The sequence below is a fragment of the Equus caballus genome, chromosome 8 (genome assembly GCF_041296265.1).
Source record: "Equus caballus isolate H_3958 breed thoroughbred chromosome 8, TB-T2T, whole genome shotgun sequence".
Taxonomy (NCBI): Eukaryota; Metazoa; Chordata; class Mammalia; order Perissodactyla; family Equidae; genus Equus; species Equus caballus.
The window spans coordinates 25726842-25744828 of record NC_091691.1 but is presented as its reverse complement, the minus strand read 5'-3'; the positions used below and the strand labels follow the sequence as shown (position 1 = coordinate 25744828).

Genomic DNA, 17987 nt, shown 5'->3' with positions numbered 1-17987 from the left:
TGAGGCTTGGCCAAGTCTATGGCAGGAGGACGGAGGCGAGGAGGCAGATGCCCAAGACAGCCCCTGGGCCAGGCTGGGGTGGTCCCCCCCTCCTGCCCTGGCGTACCCCTCCCAGCCTCCTGGGCCCCATGAGAGCTCAGGCCTGTCTCCTGCGGGGCAGGCGGGGCCCGAGGACATCGCCCCGGCCACAAGACTCCCAGCCCTGCTCCAGATCTCTGTAGCAACAGGGACGAGGACATTTCACACCTCCTTGGCCCGACTGCCTGTTGGTGTCAGTTTCCCTTTCTGGCACCAAAGGGGTGGGGCAGAAATGGAGAGTAAACTCAGGTAACAGTAATGACTAATCCGTGAGCTTCTTTGTAGTGTCTGTTCCCAAACCCAGGCATCTTTGCTGGGTTTGACTCCGTCCCTTGTAGCTGGGTGGGCTTCAGGGTGCTCGTCAGTCAAACAGGGAAGCTGCAGGTTACGGTGGCTTCATCACCTGCTGCCGTGTGACCTGGAACCCGTCCATCTCTTTGGTGGTGAGTTTCCCATCTGACAAGGGAGGGGAATGAACTTGACTTGAACTTGATGTGAACTCCGAGTCGAGAGGCGAGGTTGAGCAGCCCTTCCAGGCATTGAGACAGGTCTTATGGGATGGGTACGAGTTCTTGGGGTAGAATGGGGCAGGCCATTCCAGGCAACATTCAGGAACAGACGGGAGCACGTGCAGGGTGTGGCTGGGGTGGTGGGTTAGTCCTGGCACAGGATGGGTGAGGGGAAGTGGGAGCTATGGAGGGATCCAGAGCTGAGGAGGAATCGGTTCTCATCATTGCCTCGGTCATTCTGACTTTCCCCCTTGATTCATACAATCCTTTCTGAGCTGCATCATTGTCACTTCAGTGTGATCTCCGGTAGACAGGACTCCTTATATATTTTTATAACATTTTTATTGAGATATAACTCACATACCATACAATTCAACCATTTAAAATGTACAATTCAGGGGCCAGCCCAGTGACGCAGCGGTTAAGTTCACACGTTCCACTTCGGCGGTGTGGGGTTTGCCAGTTCGGATCCCGGGTGCGCACATGGCACTGCTTGGCAAGCCATGCTGTGGTAGGCGTCCCACATGTAAAGTGGAGGAAGATGAGCACAGATGTTAGCTCAGGGCCAGTCTTCCTCAGCAAAAAGAGGAGGATTGGCAGCAGATATTAGCTCAGGGCTAATCTTCCTCAAAAAAAAAAAGTTCCACTCAATGGTTTTTAGTAAATTCACTATCTTGTGCCATCATCCTAACTATCTAGGACATTTCCATCACCCCAAAAAGGAACCCCATACTCATTAGCAGCCTCTCCCCACCTCCCCCTCCCCCAGCCCCTGGCCACCACTAATCCTCTTGCTGTCTCTCTGGATTTGCCGACTCAGGACATTTCACAGAAGCGGGATCATCGCGTGGTCCTGACCGGCTTCTTCAGTCAGCGTGTTTTCTGGTCCATCTAGCTCCTCGTATTTTAACAGAAGGTTTTCCTGCCTTTCACAAGTAGACATATAAATCCTTAAAATGAAGCCGACTCCTGGCTAAAGGCCTTTGTATAAAGTCAGTGAGACAGCTGTGAAGGTAATAGTTACTTCTTTGATGTCTCCGCCGTACAAGTTCTGATTTCTTAGTGAGTGTTTGCTGCGGTTTTTAAGGGCGGGCTCCCTGCGCAGGGAAGGCACACACGGGCCTAACGGGTGGCGCGTGAAGCAGGGTTTTTGGGCTGAATTCATGCGTGGTGGGCCTGGAGTCACCAAGGGTGATGAGAGCACAGTCAGTCCCCTGTGCTGGGCCAGGGGCTGCTCAGAAGTATGTTCAAGGGGCCGAGGGAGCGCAGGAGGTGGCCTTGATGTGCCCAGACAGCGGGGAGCACGGCAGGAGGCCCAGCCTCGGGTTGGAGGGCTGTGAGGGGGGATGTTGCCTCCCTAAGGCCTCTCTGGACAGACCCCAGTGCTTGTTGGCTGGTCTCGTGGGCCTCCCTGGGGAGCAGCTGAGGAGGATGCCTCGGGGCATCTCCCTCGAGCTGTGCCCAGAGCGCCTCAGGGGACCAGCCGACAGTCGGAGATAACCCCCGCCACCTGCGTGCTCCCTCGCGGAGCAAGCCTGGAAGGCCCGCTGCCCGTCGGCCTGATTGCCATCTCCGGATGAGCCTTGGCAGGCTCCCTCCGCCTGGACGGGGGAGTCCTGGGCTGCCCGCAGCGCCACGTCGGTGCCTGGTGGCCTCAGGGAGAGCCGGAGCCCACGCTTCCCCTCTTCTGCCTGTGGCAGTGGTCCCGGAAGTCAGCACTTTTCTGCAAACCTGTCTGGAAAAGCCCTGAGCTCTAAGGGGATCAGGTCACTCCCCCGATGGAAGAGTGTCGCTTCTCCAGAGAAAAGCACCCAGATCCTGGGGAGCCCCTTGTGTCTTGGGTGATTGGACACATCAGGGGTGAGCTGGGACCTGCTGCGCCTTGAAGGCACACGCTCATAGGAACCCCCGGACGTCAGGCGGGCAGGCCGTCGAGGTGAACAAATGCAGGCCCCGAGAGGAGCAGGCAGCTTGCCCAAAAGCCTCTTGAGAAGTGAGGCTTTGGGAAGCCCCCAGAAGGGCTTCATGCCTTCCTCTGGGTGTGTGGACCCCGTCACATGGCCCCTCCCGGAGACACAGAGAGGCAGGGCCTAAGTTGTCCGGGGAGGGAGGGGCTGGAGGGAGTGTGTGAGCCTGAGGTTTGGGTCCACGAGTCCAGGCAGGGAAGGCCAAAGGGGTGGGGAGTGGGCAGCCACGAGAAGAGCATGTAAAGGGAGCCGCTGCTACACAGCCCCAGCCCAGTGTTGCCTGCGGGCCCAGAGTGATCTAATCTTTCCACTTTTTTCCAAAACGAAGCCCCAAACTGACTTTCTTGTGGAATCTCCTGATCTAAAATAGTTGACAGCTAATTCACTAGAGTTTTAGAACACAGTGAGGGCCACACAAAATGGGGAAAGGGGGTCTGGGCTGAGCCCAGAGTTCCTGGTGAACTTCTGCACAGTCGTCAAGACCCCATGCAGAGACCCCGTCTGCAGTAACGTCTTCCCTGATCCTCCCTACTTAGAGTTTGCTGTCCTCGCACCTCTTTCATTCTGTCACCTTGTACGTTTCTATTTGTGTGTGTCTTCCCTCCACCCCCATCTGTCTGATTCATCTCAGTGACCAGCAGGTACACAGTTGATGCTCAATAAATATTAGACATCCAAGGATGCTCTGTGCTTAACTTGGGCAGGGAAAGAGAAGGGAAGTGGCATTAGTGAGTGCCGGCTGTATACCGGGCACTTACTAACACACAGTCTTGGGTAGAGGACACCGTCCTAGTATGAGGCTGTCAGGTGGTCCGTGGAGCAGCCCCGAAGCTCCGCAGAGGGAACTGGAGACTGAAGACGTACCCTGAGAACACAGCCCACCTGAAGGTGGCATCAGCAGACGCCTAGAATACCTTCTTGGGAAGTTAAATCCTCCAGCATTTCCTCCCCTGGTTCTTGGGGGGGAAGAGGCCCCGCTCGTCTTTGCCCAGATGGCTTGGTGGGGCCAGTGTGTGTCAGGTTTCGGTTTCCTGCTGCTCCGTGCTGACGTGCTGACTCCTGGTCAGACCTCCTTCCCCGCCTGCAACGCCTCGCTCTTCTGTCACCTGATCTGCCTTGGGGGGTGGTGTCTCCTTTCAAGTGTCCTTTCCCAGAACAGCCCGTCCTGACTGTCCCAGGATGTGAGGCCTCTCAGCTCCGCCTTCAGGAGTCATTCACCTTCCTGGCCTTGTATCACGCCTCTAGGCTGGAGTCCCGCCCTGTGGGTTTTTTTGGGGGGACGTGGGTCTCTATTTCAATCCCTCTTTCCCCTATTCCAGAGCTTTGCCACTGTTGTCCTGAGCTCTTATCCACTCCTTCTAGTCGATCATGGGACATTGGCATCTCAGGGGGGTGGGGAACACTGCGCTGCCTGCAGAGTGGGGCCGCCTGCAGATTTGGTCAGCTGACCTCGAGGTAGCTTGCAAAAACTTCCTTGCTATCAAAAAAATGGAAGAAAAACAAGTGTTGACAAGGATGTGGAGAATGTGGAGCCCTCCTACACTGCTGGCAGGAATGTAAAAGGGGGCAGCCGCTGTGGAAAACAGTTAGGCTGTTCCTCAAAAAGTTAAACATAGACTGACCATACGACCCAGCAGTTCCACTCCTAGGTATGGACCCCAAAGAACTGAAAACAGATGTTCACACAAATCGTTGTATAGGAATGTTCGTGGCAGCGCTGGTCCTGAGAGCCAAAAGGCGGAAACAACCCAAGTGCCCATCAGTGGATAAAAGGAGAAAGAAAATGTGGTCCATCCATGCACTGGAATATGATTCGGCCACGAAAAGGGATGAAGCACTGACACCTGCCACAACGTGGATGGACCTTGAAAACATGATGCTGAATGAGAGAAGCCAGACACAAAAGGCCACATAGTGTATGATTCCATTGATAGGAAATGTCCAGAACAGACAAATGCAGAGAGATGGAAAGCAGATGATGGTGGCCAGGGACTGAGGGAGGGAGATGGGGAGTGAGTGCTAATGGGTGCACGGTCTCCTTTCGGGGTGATGAGAAAGTTTTGCAACTAGAGAGAGGTGGTGGGTGCACAACATTGCATGTGTACTAAATACCACTGAATTGCATATTTTTAAATGGTTAAAATGGTAAATTTTATGTAATTTTACCGCAATTGTTTTTAAAAGCTCCTTGCTGTGGAAGAGGGTGGGAGGACGGGCTTGGGCCTGGCCTGGAACAGGTGGCTTAGCATGCTAGGATCGGTCCGCGTGACCTGCATGAGGAGAAATGCCCTGCCTGTGAACCCCTGCTGTCCTGTGACCGCCAGGTGACCCCGCCGCTGGGGCTTCCCCTGAACTCCAGTGAAAAGACGCCCAGAGCACTGGGGCGAATGGGCTTGACCAGGAGGCGGGTAACAAATGGGAAAATGTATGTGACCTCACGTCAAATGAAAGATAGAGAATTGTGCATAGGCTCTGATTCCAACAACTTTAGCCAAATTAACAAAGGTCTTAGTATGAATATGAGGAGAGAACATGGGAAAGGGAAAGCAGGACGATTTAGGGGGGTGGCATCCCTAGGGGCACGCTGTTTCTTCTCCTTGGTCGCCTTTTAATGCTGTTTGGAATAAAATCCTGAGTGGAGAGGCGCCGAGCCCACAGGTCTGCCTATTGAGAAGGCAAACAATGAACAGGTGGCCGCTGGCTTTTCTCTCCGGAGGGATGGAGGGACGCCGACTGCACAGAACGTGAGCAGAGGCCGCCTGCGAGTTCTTAAAATAGCACTCTCGGCAAGCTGCTGAGGCCCCGGGAGGGTGGGAAATTCGGGCTCCGGCAGGATGCGGAGTGGGTGCTGGTGGTGGCCGCCAGGAATTCATTAGCAGCATCTTGCCTCCTCCAGACGGAGCCGGGCGGAGAGGAGAGTGTCTCAGAGGCGGAGAAGGTGGCCATGGATCTCAAGGACCCCAACCGCCCCCGATTCACGCTGCAGGAGCTGCGGGACGTGCTGCATGAGAGGAATGAGCTCAAGTCCAAGGTGTTCTTGTTGCAGGAGGAGCTGGCGTACTATAAGAGGTGAGCATCCCGGGAGCTCCCAGGCTGGCTCCGTCCTGGGGTTGTGCAGGGTTTGGGACAGTTAGCTCCTGGAAGACAAGGACTGCATCTCTGTCCATTCTGAGGACCCCCTCTGGCCTGAAGCACTTACACACAAGCTCACAATCCCTTTGAAACCCCTGGGCCCAGGTGCATTTAAAACTCAGGACTTTCCAGCCGTTAAGAAAGGAACATGACCTTACTGTGTGTTACTCACACCACCAGCGAGCTCGGGGGCAGCACCCCGAAATCAAACACACGAATATTTTTGCAGTGAAAGATATGAACATACCAAATGGGATAAATAAAGACCAGAAACAGCCTCATGAGAGTTCATTTCAGGTTTTGCCACCAAATGAATGACCAAAACATGAATTTTCGTTTTTAGAGCTTTTTTGGATTTCGCAATTGCACATAAGAGATGGTGGACCTGTACAACCTAAGAGTTTGTTCATTCAGCCCATGGCCAATGAACTCTTGGCACTTATCAGGGCTGGGCTGTCGGATATGGTAGCCGCTAGCCATGTGGTTATTCAAATTTAAATGAGTTAAATTAAAATGAAATTTAAAATTTAGTTCCTCAGTTGCAGTGGCCACATTTCAAGTGCTCAGTCGGCACTGCCCTATTGGACAGTGTAGATATAGAATATTTCTGTCATTGTGGAAAGCTCTATGGACAGCACTGCCCCTGACTTAGATCACCATCTCATATCATGCTGCCTCATACTCATTCAGCTTCGTGCACACTGCCCTTCTACGGTTTCCTCAAAACACACCATGCTTGTTTCTACCTCAGGACCTTTACACATGCTGCTCCTACAGCTGGGAAAATGTTGCCCTTGGTTCTTCCCATGGTTGACTCCTGGTCATTCAGGATTCAGGTCAGATGTCACCTGTCAGAGAGGCCTTCCTTCCCCATCACACCCATCCAAAGCAACGCCCTGTCCCAGTCACTACCACTTTACCCAGTTCTGCTTTCTTCAGGGCCCTCTTCACCATCTCACATTAGTCCTGTTCATTAGTGTGCTCGTTTTGTTGTCTGTTTCCTTACCAGACTGTTAACAACATGAGACGAGAAACCTTCTTTGTCTTGTTCATGGCTAAGTTCCCAACACTTAGAATGGAGCTTAGCGTGGAGTAGGTACACAATAAGCATCTGTTGAATGGAAAGCTGGAAGGAAGGACAGATGCACCAGGTGTGGATCCTGCTCCAGTAGGGAAGATAAGCGACGCACCGATACGGCACCACGTATTTTTATTGAAAACTCACTGTGTGCCTGGCACATAAGAAAGCTTTACTGATACTGTGCACACTGGCTGTTCAAAGAAGGAAGAGATCACTTCTGGCTTGGGGATGAGGTGGAAATCAGGAAGCCTTCATGGAGGAGGTGGCAGTTGACCTGGGCCTTCCCTAAAGGATAGGTTACTATTCAGGTTTGGGAGATGTTGAGGGGTGGGTGGCATACTCTGCATGGAAGAAACTACAAAGGTGTGGAGACGACATTTAAGGAGGACAGGAAACAGCAAGTAGTTCTTTTTGGCTGAAATCTTCAAAGGAATCTGAAAACAGAGATGTGGGTCCCTTTCCTGAAATTCCTCACATTTGACCAACTGGGCCAAAGGGAACACAGTCACCTGTGTCCATTGCCTCCAGGCCTGACCCCTCCTCTTACCCAGCCACGCCCATCACTAAGAGGCCAGCGCCCCAGGCAGAGAGACTATGGGGCAGAGGCCACTGTTGCCCTCCTGCTGGGTCTCCTTATTCCTACTCCCCTGAAAGAGTACACGCCCTCTCAGGCCATCAGACAGTACCTTTCTGGAATATTCCAGCTCTCAGGGAATTTTTGACTCCTTTGTCTCACTCCTCTCGACTCCTTTCAGTGAAGAAATAGAAGAGGAAAATCGAATACCCCAGCCTCCACCCGTCGCGCACCCGAGAATGTCCCCCCAGCCGGAGTCTGGGATCAAGAGACTGTAAGTGACGGCTTCCGGGTGTGGGGCTGCTCCCTCTCGGCTGACCTGGTGGTTCACACGCCCCCTGACTTCACCTCCTGGGCACCTGCGCCAGGGCCAGGCTTGTCACTAACCACCTCCCGCAGAGACGCGCCTCACCCCGGAGCCCGCTGGGCCCGGCCCCTGGCTGAGTCCACCTCTATCCGAACACTGAGTACCCCCGGGGCCCTGGGCAGAGAGGTCAGGGGAGGCCGAGGGGGCGGGGCCTGTGGCTGCCGCTCAGGGCTTGCTTGAGTGTATGGGGGGTGTGTCCCTGGGTCCTTGAGGATGGCAAAGCGGGGAGGGGCAGATTCGTGCATTTTAAGGGCTTGAAACCCCAGCTCAGCTCCGGGATGTGGGGCTGTGGCCCCGGGGCTACCCCATCTTTGCATTTCTACGATGACTCCCCCAGCTTTCCCTCGGTCTCTCTGTTTATCGGTGCATTCTACACGCAGAGTCAGGCCCTGGTTGCTGTGGGGGACACACGAGAAAGAGAGCAACCCAGTCTTTCCTCTCGACTAGATTTTAAGCTACTTCAGCGGTTCTTTTCACCAAAAGACCCTTTTGAGATTTTGATGAGAGTTTGCAGACCGTTTCTCTGGAAAAACGAAAACCACATACAAGTTCAAGTTCACTGATCCCCTGTAGCCCCTCAGACAGGGTTAAAACCTCTGGTCTAGTGAGCTAATATCTACAACGAACCTACTGTGTGCCAGGTACTATTCCTGCAAATTACCTCACTGAGTCCTCCCATAGCCCTTTGAGGTAGAGGCACTGTTGTTCCGATTTTACAGTTAGGGAAACTGAGGCACTGAGGTCAGTCACCCGCCGAGGGTCATACAGCTAATGACAGGCAGAGCCAGGGTTCCAACCAGGCAGCCTGGCCGCAGAGCCCACGTTTTAAACTCTTTGCAATGTCGCCTCATGCTCACACCCTTGTCTGGTAGCCTATCACCTCCCCTGAGAGGGTCCTCCTGGCTCTCGGCCTTCCAGCTGTCCCCAAGGCTGGTTACAGAAGCAGCCTGGGTTCTTCCCTCAATCCTCAGCAGAAGCTTCGTGAAAGCAAGTGGCGAGGGCTGGAAAGCCACCGGGCGTGAGTGTGGGAGGAACCGGGGTGTTTCTCGGAGGCCGCAACCTTGAAACTCCACTTCTGGTTGGAAATTCTTGGCTAGTTCTTGTCCTGTGAATTGACTGAATGCTCAGCGTTGGTGGAAGGGGTGGGGAAGGCAAATGTGTGCAGCCTTGAAACTGCCAAGCCCTCTACTCTTGGCAAAGGGTGACTTGTTCAGACTCTGGGCCCTGGCGGCTGCGGGAAGGCTGGCTGCCCCTCGGAGCGTGCGGGTTAATGTGTGGCTCCTTTTCAAGCCTCCTGCAGCCTCGCGTTGCTTACTTGCTCAGCCCTCAGCTCTCCTGGATTTGTCAGGGGGTGTGGTTCCTGGTTCTGGTGAGGGATACATATTTCCCAGGGAGAAGCCTAGAACCAGAATGGCTTCCTCTGGATCCCACAGCATCGCGGCCACGTATTAGTAATCTTCCACTGGCAATTGAAACTCCATTCAAAGTAACAAGAAAAAGAAAGAAAAACTGTCGGCTCAGTAACCCAAAATTCCCAGGTCACTCTGGCTTCAGGCTCAGCTGGATCCAGGCCTTGTCATCAGGGCTCTGCCTTGTTTCTTCCACCTCTGACTCATTTCCTTTACCTCTGACTCTGTTTTCCTTCCTGTAGGCTGTATTCTTGGGCATGCTCTCCCCTCACAGTGGCAACATGGCAGCCATCAGCTCAGGCTTCTGCTTTCTTCTATCTGAAACTCCAGTAGGAAGAGAGAATCTTCCACAGAAGTCACAAAACCAGGTCTCATTGGCTCTGCCTGGGTCACATGACCACCCGTAAGCCAATCACAGGGCAGTACATCAATGGGCCCGGTGTGGCTCTCGTTCTCAATCCTGAAGCTTCGGGTAGCTTCCACCCCATCCAGTTCACGTGGGCTGGAATTAGGGGAAGGGCAGGCCCCAAGCAAGATCAGAGTGCTGAGCCCGCAGAAGTGATGGGTGTCCACTGGGGCCCCGTCGGGGGGTGAGGGAGCCCTTCAGTCTCTGTTCTGTGCTGGACTCAGTACCCTGGAGAACGCTTCCTCTTGGTTAGGCTTTCTTACCCGGTGCTTGGTAGGAGATGGGACTGACTTAGATTTGACTCTGATTCATGCCAGCCCCACGCACATGGAAGGATGAGCAGAATCGACTGTGCTTCGATAGCTACGGCTTTGGGCTAAAACCTGAGGAAGTTGAGAAAAAGTTCATGAGCCCAGGCGGGAGGGGGGACGGAGAGCCATGTCTGCAGTGCATTCCCCCCGTCTTTAAGAATCAGAACTTCTCGGCGTCTTCACTTAAGTGTGCTGTGTTTACAGTGCCCCCAGCACCGTAATTCTAGGCCTTGTGTCATTCTAAGGATTCCTTCCGAAGCTGGGGGGGCTCTGACTTTTTAATTTTCCACTCCAGCCTCCTTTCTCTAAAACAGGTAATTATGAGTAGGCTCCTGCAAATCTCAAACTGGGTAAAATCTGAGGAAAGTTATCAAAGTTAGCTGACAATCTTCTTTCCACTCGCTCTACCCACACCTGAATAGGCTCCAGTGTCTGATCCTCTTTTCCAGATTGTTCCAGACCCTGGGGCCCCATTCCCAAAGCCCTTCTCTCCTTTAGTGTGACCTCTGGTTGCTCAGCAAGACCTGGGGCTCTGAACCTGGTAGGAGAAGCAGCTGGAATTAGGGAGCCAGAGAGAGACAGACAGAAACAGAGAGAGAGACATAGAGACAGACGGAGAGCAGTCAGAGCCTCCCGTCCACCCGGTGCAGGTGGCCAGCTCTAGGGAGTAACTGGACATCAAACAGGCACAAAAGGCCTTTGACCAGCCCAGGCAGGACACTGGTCGTCTTTGTCCACCCCTGCTGACTGGGAGCTGCATCAGTGCAGAGCCCAGAGCCTGGGGTGGGGACGCCCTTCCCCAGGTCGGGTGGGGAATGGCAGCTCCTACGACGGTTCCACGCCTGTCCCCCTTCCCCTCCTTCACTCCTCGGGCCCCCTCCTCGGTCTGTCTGGGCCCTTCGTCCTGGCTTTTGTGGAGCATTAGCCTCACGGCCTCTTTAGTGCAGCGGACGCCTGCTTTCCAGCTCAGCTTCCTGCCCGTGGCCGGTTTTCCCCACCCCCTCAACAAGTAAGCAGCAGTGACCTTGGAGCTTTGGAGTCCCTTCATTGGCTTAGGACTCTTGCACTGAGGTATCTTCCACCCTGGCAGAGATTCAGAGCTGGGACACTTAGCCCCGTTTCTCAGACGAGGAAACCGGCCCAGAGAAGCACGCTGACGTCATGTAGATTGTACCGCTGGGAAGGGTCCAGGTCGGGACTGGAACCTATGCCTTCCGTCTGCCACCTGGCCCCGGGCTTGCCCCAGCTGTCTCGTGCTGCCTTCCCACCCGCCTTTACCTCACCCCTCAAGTCACCAGCTGTGGGCTAAATGCCCAGTTCCCTTATCTCTCAAATGCTCCACGAGCCAGGGACGCCAGAGTCTACATTTCTGGGCTGAACTGGTCAAGGGAAGCAGAAGCTCCTGCCGCCAGTCAAAACAGTGCGCCCAGAAGACGTTCCAAGAATAGCTTGTGATCGGGCAGCTGCTGGCCACAGAGTCGGCATTGGCACTGCCTGGGAGGGTCACGAGGAGCGCCTGAGTGACTCCAGCCTCGTCCCCAGTGGACACCAGGCACCAGCGCCCCCTTTGTGTGGTCCCTGGCTCTCAGTCACCGTCCCATAGACGCACACACAGCTGCCTCCTGCTGAGCAGGGGCAGAAGGGCTGCCCAGGAGGCAGGAAGCAGCCATGGGGCTGAGGACGGCCAGGGAAGGTTCAGATCAGAAGAGCTGGCCTCCATACCGGAAAGTCGGCCTTGGAGTAGGCGGCCACTCAAGTATCAAATGGTAGCGGCAGCAGCGCATTCTGTCCCTGTCCTCCTACCCACCGCCCTCCTCGCTTCAGCCCAGAAATAGCTTCTTCACAGCCGCCCATTACGCTGCCTGCAATGCCACTGTTAGAGCTCCATTTGGTTTGAGGCTTCCAGAAATAGTCGGTGGGGAGGGGGCACTTAAAACCAGCTACAGCATATCCAGGACATAAACTTTTGACCAAAACAAGCCAGTCTTTTTTCGTGGAAGTGGCTGTCTCTCTAGAGGTGGCGGCTTCTGCAGGGAGGGACCTGGAATAGGAAGGGAAAGGGACACAGAGAGTAATTCGGCCGGACCCTCCAGGTGTCCCAAGGGCCCTGATGAGGCCCCAAATGAAGTCTCGAATTTCCAGGTGGGTGAACATCTCTCCAGGCAAAACGCCCACCCCGCATCTGGGGCCATCTCCCACACAGTGACTGTGCCTTTTCCAGCTCCTTGTTATGCTAAGAGAGGGGTCCTGGTGAAGGTGGATGCAGAACCACGTGGCTTAGAGCCCCTGGAAAGCTCACTGTGCCCACTAGCCTGGCCTCTGGGGATTGGGCCCGTTCATTTAGCAAAAGGTGTCCTCTCTTTTCATTGTCACCGTGAGAAGCCATCCAGGTGGTTCTACCAAGATGGCAACTCCCAGCTACTCTCTGAAGCGCATCAAAGGTGATCCACACACAGAGAATCCTCAAACTTCATGTGAGACAGTCATTTTATATCTTGGCCCAGCCAAGCTCTAAACAAAGAATATCAAAGCTGTTTAAAATGAGCTCTGCTGGCTTGTGTGGAGTTTCTTCTTCATTTTCCTTGCCCAGCCGAGGGACTGATGGGCGTCACCGTCAGCTCTGACTTCCCCAGGGGCGGTTATACAGGCTCTCGGCTTCAGTTCTTGTCCTGCCGGCCCACCCTGGCTGCCTCCCCTTCTCTCCTGGGTCTCCCCTGGCTGCCTCGGGGCACAGAGCCTGCAGCCCATGGCAGTTGGGGGGGATGTGCTGGAAGGCCCCCTGCAAGGGTGTCCCTACTCACTCCCATGGTGGGGTTTGACCGCCTCCTTCCCCACGCCCAGGCCTGCCTTTTCAGCCCTTGAGGACTGCCCTGCCTTCCCTCGGTGCTCATCACATGCTGCACTCGTCTGCTAAGGATGCTGTAACAAAGTACGACGCACGGGGAGGTGTGGTGGTTAAGCAACAGAAATGTATTATCTCACATTTCTGGGGGCCAGGAGTCCAAGACCAAGCTGTGGGCGGGGTTGGGTCCTTCTGAGAGCCGTGAGGGAGGGTCTGTTTCATGCCCCTCTCCTGGTTTCTGGTGGTTGCTGGCGATCCTTGGTTTCTGTAGGCTTGTAGAAGCTCACTCCATCTTTGCCTTCAGCTTCACGTGACGTTCCTCCTGTGGGTCTGTCTGTGTCCAAATTCCTCCCTTTTATAAGGACCTGCCCTACTCCAATATAACTTCATCCTAACTAGTTATATCTACAAGGACCTTATCTCCCAATAAGGTCACGTTCCGAGGTAGTGGGGGTCAAGACTACAACATATGAATTTGGGGGGACACAATTCCACCCATAGCATGTACCGTAAACAAACCCTTCAGCTGGTCTGTTGTGGACTGTGTATTTTCATGCCTCCCTGGTCTTCATCTTCTCTGTGTCTGTCTGTACTTCTCTAACCAGGATGTTTACAGCCATAATGCCCATGGTGGCAGCGGGACTGATAATAGATGACCCCACCCTGCAGCCTCTCCGACGACTTGTCCCCCTTGTAGGCACTGTGTTTTTCTGGGTTTGTTTGAACTTTGCCTTTGGAATGTCTGCTGCGGCTACTGCTGGGGCTGGCCTGCCTTCTTTGGCCACTTTAGCTGCATGGCCGTCACCTGCTTGTTCCCATTTGAAGTGGGTGTCGAGTGCGATTTCAGACATGCCACCCGTGACACTCGCTCTGCACGAGTGGAGCCTCGGAATTCTCAGCTCTGTCACCGATAATTCTTTTTGTCTTTTCTGTTTCTATTCTAAAACCACCTTGTCCTTGATCCAGTAAAGAAGGTCCTTTAAGTGACGGGTCAGTAATCATCACCCACTGTGACCCCCCCCCGCCCGAGTGACACTAACGCTGTGTTTTCGATCTTCGTGCCCTAGCTTTCTAAACTGCTTTGTTTTGCCAAGCCATCGTCAATAAGCCAGTGGATCCTGTGGAAGATAGGAAAAGCAGAGGAGGGGACCCATGTTTTGATTCTCTGTGTCCCTTGGCCAGGCAGTGGCGAGTGGCTTTCCTGCTTAGTCAGGTAGAGGTGAGATGTCCCAGGGATGGGTTGCTGCTGTATTTTTGGCCAACTAATTGCCCTGATGACACGCTGAAAGAGTTCACAAATGACCCAGGAGGACATCATGCCTTCATCTGCCTGGACACGTACCTGTCATGGAGAAAAGAGACGTGGCTGGTAGGGAGAATGTCTCCAGATAAACTTGGCTCGCCCCAGCTTTATGATGAAAGGCCACTTTATTTCTGATAGGGACTGTAGGAGCCAGTAACCACAGAAGAATAAAATCATTTTCACCCAGACGTGATTAAAACTGAACTCCATAGGCCACAGCACCAAAAAAAAAGCTAATAGGTGAACAGACAGAGCTAAAAATAGTTGATCTGAAGCTTCACTGTCTCAGTGGGTCATTCCTCTTACTGCCCCCGGGAAACGTAACATGCCTTTTCTCTCTCTTACCAAGTTCAAAAACCAGAATTCAAGAATGGGAGAACTTGGTGAGGACAAGAAATGTTACGAGGCTAGGAGTGCCAAAGGACAGTGGACTGCTTAGAAAGGGTTTTTGGGAAAGAGTCAAAGTGGGCCAGCTCAAGGTCTCTGGCCAGGGTCCTAGTCTCTGTTTAGGTGGAGTTAAAACAGCCCTTGTTTTAAATGGGCCACTTTATAAGCTTTTTGCCTGTGATTTCTGCCTTCATCTTTTAGGCATCAGATGGTCCGCTCTGATTAATCAGTGATCAGTAGCCACAGCTGTTTCAAACAGACCTCTCAGTCCACGTTAGCTGTTGCTGTGTGGCTGGTTACAGGGATGACTTCTAAAGGCTCTCACCATTAACTCAATTTTTGACGCTCCAAATTGATGTTTCCCAAATTTCATTCACGTGCTCTACTCACAATATTTAATCAGAGACTCATGTGTACTATTACTTACTTAAAATATTTTTTAATTGTCTCATTTTATTTAAATACCTACTTTTGCCTCATCCTAAGCAGTAATATCCATGAAACCTGGGCTTTTTTTTTTTTTTTGAGGAAGATTAGCCCTGAGCTAACTGCTGCCAATCCTCCTCTTTTTGCTGAGGAAGACTGGCCCTGAGCTAACATCCGTGCCCATCTTCCTGTACTTTATATGCGGGACGCCTGCCACAGCATGGCTTTTGCCAAGCGGTGCCATGTCCGCACCCGGGATCTGAACCGGCGAACCCTGGGCCGCCGAAGTGAAGGGTGTGAGCCTACTGCGCCACCGGGCCGGCCCCAAAACCTGGGCTTTGATGTGTTATTTTTCTCATTTCCTGATTCACGTTAAATAGATACGTAACTACTGACATTAAAACCATTCATCTGTTTACATCAGAATCATCTTACATCCCATATGGCTTTCAAGTATTACTTTCTCGACATCATTAGGGTCAAGAAACCCATCATGTATGTTTCCAGTAGCTTTTTCTTCGCTTTAGTGATGAGAAGAAATCCTCAGTAGTGGTTCAGGTGGGAGATGCATCACACATCACGTACGTGCATGCCCTGTTCATGCTGTGTCACCTCCAAGGGACTGTGACAATGACACGCAAAATCCCCTGCTGCTTTCTAGAATAACTCTGACCTGCACCCCAACTTTTCCTTTCACACCTTGTATTGATTTGCTCCCTTCACGTTTGCTGCTCTCTGTCCCTGGCATTGCACAAACTGTGAAGTGCACAGCGAAGGGTAGGCTCTCATTTCTTTCTTTCCCTTCCAAAAGGTTTAGCTTCTTCTCCCGAGATAAGAAGCGCCTGGCCAACACGCAGAGGAACGTGCACATCCAGGAGTCCTTTGGCCAGTGGGCCAACTCCCACCGTGATGACGGTTACACGGAGCAAGGACAGGAAGCCCTGCAGCACCTGTGACCGTGGCCCACCTCTGCCCTCGGGCCTGAACCGCTCACCGCCAGCGCCTGCAGCAGAACCTGCAGCCTCAGGTGTCAGGACCCTGCACCCCTCTCGGTTCAGATGCACCCTCAAAACTGATCCCTCAAACAAACTGTCTGCTTCGAGGAAGCACATTGAAAAACTGATGCCAAACTCTAAAGAAATGTTTATTTATACCCAGGGCTGTCACCGTTTATGATAGATGACTCCGATCCCTTAGGATATATATTTAATAATATCATGAGCAGAGGCCAGACTTTTGCATTAACTTCAGTAACACAAGCTTCTTTGAGCCAAATACATCACTTGCCATTACAATTGCTGTTTCACTTGCTTTGTATGAAACTCTGTGGAGAGGTTTTATTATCACGTTTGTCACACTTAAGTGGGAGACAGGGAAATGGTAGGTTTTCGTTAGTTACGTTCATGAAATTGTCGTGGTGGTAGCCTAATATATAGGATGCATCGATTCAGTAAGCAGGGCCTCCAAAGTCACAGGATGAGCCGGCCCAGCTCAGACACAGAGCAACAGAAAATATGGACAACAGTCCTCCCACCTGGAAACTGGAGACAACTCTGCAAGAGCTGGCGGTTCTCTCCTGCACCTTGTTACTGATAATGCCTGGAGCATGTAGCAATGTTCAAGGCGAGTGCCTTGGAATCAGCTGTGAATTCTGCAGTACTAACCAAACAAAGTTGCTAAGGATGAGACATTGCAATGTTTCTTGTGTGGATTTTTTTTCTTGGCCTCTTTTTTTCCCCGTTAGCCTTCACCATGTCAAATACGTAGTCCCCTGCGAAGGACACAAATGTCCCAAAGCGAATTGGGAATGGGGTGCGGGAGCCTAGGGGATGCAGGATGGTGGGTGGGGGAGGTTTGCCAGAGTAAGGGCGGTGGGGGAAAAGGTGGCTTGGGGACTGATGTCTGGCTGAATCACGGGGCTGTGTTGGCAGATGGAGAGCCAGATGCTGTCTGCAACTGGCGAGCTGGGGCTTTGCCCAAATAACGCTGTCTTTCTCTCCACCCACGGAACACCCAGGGTCCAAGACTGGATGCTCATAGGTTCAGAGAGGTAGCATTTCCTAAGACAGCATGTGTGACGGCCCTCCTTTCTACACCTTCTCCTATGGTTTGCCAAGGAACCAGCAGGTCGGTTTACCGAGTCTACACGGACTGTTTCCAGATTGCTGAAAATAACGATCAGACGGGATAATGTTGTTGCAGCTGACTGCCTGATAGAATGACTAGAGTTTATTCCTGGAGAGCGTCAAAGCCTGTGCACCGGGAAGCCCCTCCCCTGGTACCTTTGGGGCCCCTCCCAGGGGTAACCAGTGTTGCCAGTTTCTTGGGTGTCTTTCCTAAAATAATTGGTAAATATACATGCAATTATGTAAAAATATATATATATTCCCCTTCTCTTTTTTGCATAAATGGCAGCTTACTATATACATGCTATTCTGTACCTTTCTTTTCTTAGAATACCCTGGACATGACTCCACATCAGTACAGAAGACAGTGGGTCTCAACCAGGGGCCATTCTGCCCGCCAGGGACATCTGGCACTGTCTGGAGACATTTTGGGTTGTCACGACTGGGGAGGGGGGCGGTGCTATTGTCACCCAGTGGGTAGGCTCTGGGGATGCTGCTAGATATCCTACAATGTGCAGGACAGCCCCCACAACAAAGAAGGATCCAGCCCCAAATGTGAGCAGGGCTGAGGCTGAGGAACCCTGGTGCACCATACAGACGTGCAATTTGCTCATGTTTGTCCAGGCCCCACTGGTGGACAGGGAGCTTCCTTCCAATCTGAGTTACTGTATAAAAGAGTGCCGCATACTTTCACACATGTGCGGTGGTCTGCAGAATAAACTAGAAGCAAAGCTGCTGGGTCAGAGGGTGTACGCCTTTGTCATGCTGATTGCTCCTGCTAAAGTCCCTGCCATGGGGGTTCTACCATTTTTTTTTTTTTTTTTCAGTTTCCAGCCCGTACAAGACAAAGCCCAAATGTCCAGGGATGGGGTCTGAGTGTGCATGTTTTTTTAATCCATCCAAGCCAGGGCTGACAACCGCTGGCCTAGACTGTGTAAACACAACTGGATTTGTTTCTTCCGATGCACTCACAGGCTTCCCTGACGTGGAGCACTCTTGTTTAGCTGGTACCTAGAACTGCAGCCCATGACACACTTTTTGGTGCCATCACAGCGAGCACTTTGTAAAT

At 52.7% G+C, this 17987-nt stretch overlaps 1 protein-coding gene across 4 annotated transcripts in view; it reads left to right on the top strand.

The window, feature by feature from the left end:
• RILPL1 (Rab interacting lysosomal protein like 1) overlaps positions 1-16488 on the top strand; it is a 44410-nt gene extending 27922 nt beyond the window's left edge. Inside the window, exons 5-8 of one of the 4 annotated variants that reach the window (XM_023647285.2) lie at positions 5451-5623; positions 7523-7615; positions 13643-13666; positions 15604-16488. In XM_023647285.2, coding sequence (XP_023503053.1) covers positions 5451-5623; positions 7523-7615; positions 13643-13666; positions 15604-15748 — 435 coding nt within the window. In that variant the 3' untranslated portion in view covers positions 15749-16488. Of the gene's footprint in view, positions 1-5450; positions 5624-7522; positions 7616-13281; positions 13370-13642; positions 13667-15603 lie in introns of all 4 variants that reach the window. The other 3 variants (XM_023647286.2, XM_023647288.2, XM_014742216.3) reach the window with 3 other exon arrangements.
• Positions 16489-17987: the final 1499 nt, after the last annotated feature.